The 3,281-nt window shown below is 30.3% G+C and overlaps 1 protein-coding gene across 2 annotated transcripts; it reads left to right on the top strand.

Annotated features, from left to right (window-relative positions):
• Positions 1-291: 291 nt before the first annotated feature.
• On the top strand, positions 292-3,029 carry LOC104904559 (protein LURP-one-related 5). 2 transcript variants are annotated; one of them, XM_010692837.3, is made up of 2 exons: positions 292-678; positions 2,276-3,029. In XM_010692837.3, exons 1-2 carry the CDS (start codon positions 472-474, stop codon positions 2,735-2,737), a joined length of 669 nt encoding a protein of 222 aa, XP_010691139.1. In that variant the 5' UTR covers positions 292-471; the 3' UTR covers positions 2,738-3,029. The 2 variants fall into 2 exon arrangements, with proteins under 2 accessions (XP_010691139.1, XP_048492538.1); XM_048636581.2 differs by having other exon boundaries at positions 538-673.
• The last annotated feature ends 252 nt before the right edge of the window (positions 3,030-3,281 follow it).

The raw sequence follows: 3,281 nt of genomic DNA, 5'->3' as shown, positions 1-3,281 counted from the left end.
TCTACCAATGATGTTTTTTATACATCAGTGCACACAAGTGACATAATATGTGCATATAAAATATGTTTTTTATACAGGACGTTACCAAAAAATTCTATGACGTGATTTACCAAATCAGTAAATCAAAGGCCAACTAGCAAAGTATTTTATTCGTTGTATAAAGTCTTCATAATAGAATAATAATAATATCCCTCCTAACCTTGTGAATTTTTTATATGTTGACATGTCAGTTTTTTCTTTCAAATTTATAGAGATTCCTCATACATACACACTGTACTCTCAATTATTTTTCTGCTGACTTTCTAGTTTCTAGGTATTTATAGGATCAATAGCATTCTCATTTCTCACATTCTTCATCATTCATCTCTTCATTACCAACTTTATCATTCTCCCTCCCTTCTATTCACTTCAACACAAAACAAAAATTTGCAATAAAACTGACACACAATTAGTTTTGAGTACAAAAGAAATATGAAGTTGGGAGAAAATGGATTTACTTCTGATAAAGAAATTCAACTAACAGTTTGTAAAACCTCTCTTTTCTTCAATGGTGATGGTTTCACCGTTTATGATTGTCATGGCCAACTCGTCTTTCGAGTCGACTCGTATGGTCGCGATCAACTCGAACTCGTACTCATGGACGCTTCTGGTCATTGCCTCCTCACTGTCAGCCGTAAGGTTTGTTAGCCCTTTCTCTGTCGGTAGAGTTCGGATCCTTTAGAGTTTTAATATAACTCTACATGATAGAATTGTATCTGAACCATATATTTTAATATGTCTGCGACTTTCATTTTCTTGTGTGACTTATTGTGTCAAATAACTCAAATACTCAATGGGTGAATTTTTTGGTAAGAATAATTGAGTAATAACCAAGATCTAGCACAAGAAGTTTTATGGATCGATATGAACTGTGTTGTAACTAGGATTTTTCCAACCCTTAATTATTGTCTACAACTTTTATCTCGGATTGTAATATTTTCAACTCTTAACTTTATTTAATGCATCTTGTTTACCAAAAAAACAAGCTGTAGCAATAATTATGATATTGATTATTCTTTTTAGTCCCAAAAAAGGGTATATGATCATAAACATAGAAATAGATGAACTTTTCTCTTATCATGTGTATATTACTTCAAATGGATAAAAACTTTAATACAAATAAATAATTGTTTTTTATTTTGTTTATAACTTTTCTCTTATCATGTGTATATTACTTCAAATGAATAAAAACTTTAATACAAATAAATAATTATTTTTTCTTTTGTTTATAACGTTTGTAGCATGTTTATATGTTGATGAATGATAATAGGTCAATCATTGTTCACTTTTGTCAAGGAGTACTATTATCATGCACATGCTTGTAGATTTTAGATCTTCTCTTGGATCTTGTATACGGATTAGGATTTTTTTTAAGTTCTCCTTTCTTGGATCATAACAACTAGTGATGTCATTACAATAAAAAAAAAAATTTCAAAAGTGACTTATTTTCTTCAAGAACTAGAAAATCGATTTTTGTAAAAACAAAAAACTTAAAAGAATCAGATCTGATTCGATAAATTTCTGATTTAATCATATTGGTGTATTTCATAACAATATATACATCTCCTTTCTTTAGAACACAATTATAAAATATAGTAATTGTTCACCATATTAAATTATACCTATTTTTTCAACTGCAATATATATTTTCTTATTGAACTATGCATTGAATTAATTATCTGGTGCTAGGATTAACCAACCACATTAAATTCTTGTATCGATTGTTATTCAATTCTTTGTTGCTTAATTGTACTCGTTACAACACTTCCAAATATCCGCCATATACTTAAGCTATGTAGAATGAATCTATTAAAGAATAAATTTGAAATTAAAACACTATATATATTAAGATCTAAATCACATAACAAAACAAACATGAACACTTTATGCATTTTTCCATATCTAATTAATGAACTAATCTTGAAAAACAAAATCCTAATTTAATACTCCCTCCGTTTCATATTAATCTGCACACTTTGACATTTTATACTATTCACAAATTATACTTTGACTCTCGTTTGTGATTTGTACGTGAATAAAAACATAGTCATGTAGGATCTTATTAGATTCGCCTTAGTATGTATTTTATTAGTATGTACTTTTTATAATTTTTACAAATACAAAACTAAAGATATATGTCTTCAAAATTTTACATCGACATGCGTGAAAATTGTAAGTGTATAGATTAAAATGAAACGGAGGGAGTACTTCTAAGCTGAATTGTTTATAATTACAGAGGCCAAGCTTACACAATAGATGGGAAGGTTACTTAGGAGCAGAAAGAATGGAAGGATCAAATCTAAAGCCAATATTCAGCGTATTTAGATCATCAATGATCGGACGGTCAGGAGTAAGTGTAGAAACATATGAAAATACAGGTGAAGAATATCATACAGAAGGTTCATTTGCACAAAGAAGTTGTACATTTTATGTTACAAAAACTAGACAAATTATGGCTGAGATCCAAAGAAAAGTGGATGCTCCATCAAATGTCATCTTGGGCAAAACCGTCTTTTCACTTATAATCAAACCCGGGTTCGACGCCGCCTTTACTATGGGCCTTGTCATGGTGTTGGACCAGATTAGCTCCGATGGGCTTGTGGATACCATTACTGGTTTTGATCCTGATGATAGCAATATTAATAGTCTTGACTCAATCAGCCCAAAAATTGGGCCCATTGATGTGACTTTACTTTAAACTTTTGGATCACATGGGAACGAATCAGGTGATAGGGCTATAGGGGACAATTTGATAAAGTCCATTTCGTATGGGCCCAACCCGGCCCTTTTTCTTTGATTGATTTTTCTCCGTTTACTTTTTTATTCATTTTTGTGATAAAAGTGATATATGTTAATTTTGTGGACCTAATATGTTATTTCGTTTTGGTAGGTGGTCTTGTCTTTGTCTATTAAGATATTATTTGTGTGTAAATTATGAATTCTTAAATAATCAAAGAAGTGATGCTAAATGCTTTGTTTTTCTTTTCTAATAGCTGGATTTTGGATATCGAAATTTGTTGGAGTCTTGTTGTTCCTAATACAGATTCTTCTATTTTGGGATGGTGGTTGACAGGGTAAGGTCAAGTTAATTCTTGATGCAATTTCATTTTGTAGCAAATTTTTGTATTACTCCCTCCGTTCCAAAATATAGTTCTCATTTTCGCTTTTTTACGGTAATTTATACAAGTAGAATCTAAGAGGGATAATAAAGATGTTTTGTTTATTTAAATAAATATTGTATA

The sequence above is a fragment of the Beta vulgaris genome, chromosome 9 (genome assembly GCF_026745355.1).
Source record: "Beta vulgaris subsp. vulgaris cultivar EL10 chromosome 9, EL10.2, whole genome shotgun sequence".
Classification (NCBI taxonomy): Eukaryota; Viridiplantae; Streptophyta; class Magnoliopsida; order Caryophyllales; family Amaranthaceae; genus Beta; species Beta vulgaris.
Note: the sequence above shows the minus strand (reverse complement) of the source record. Positions and strands in the feature narration are given on the sequence as shown.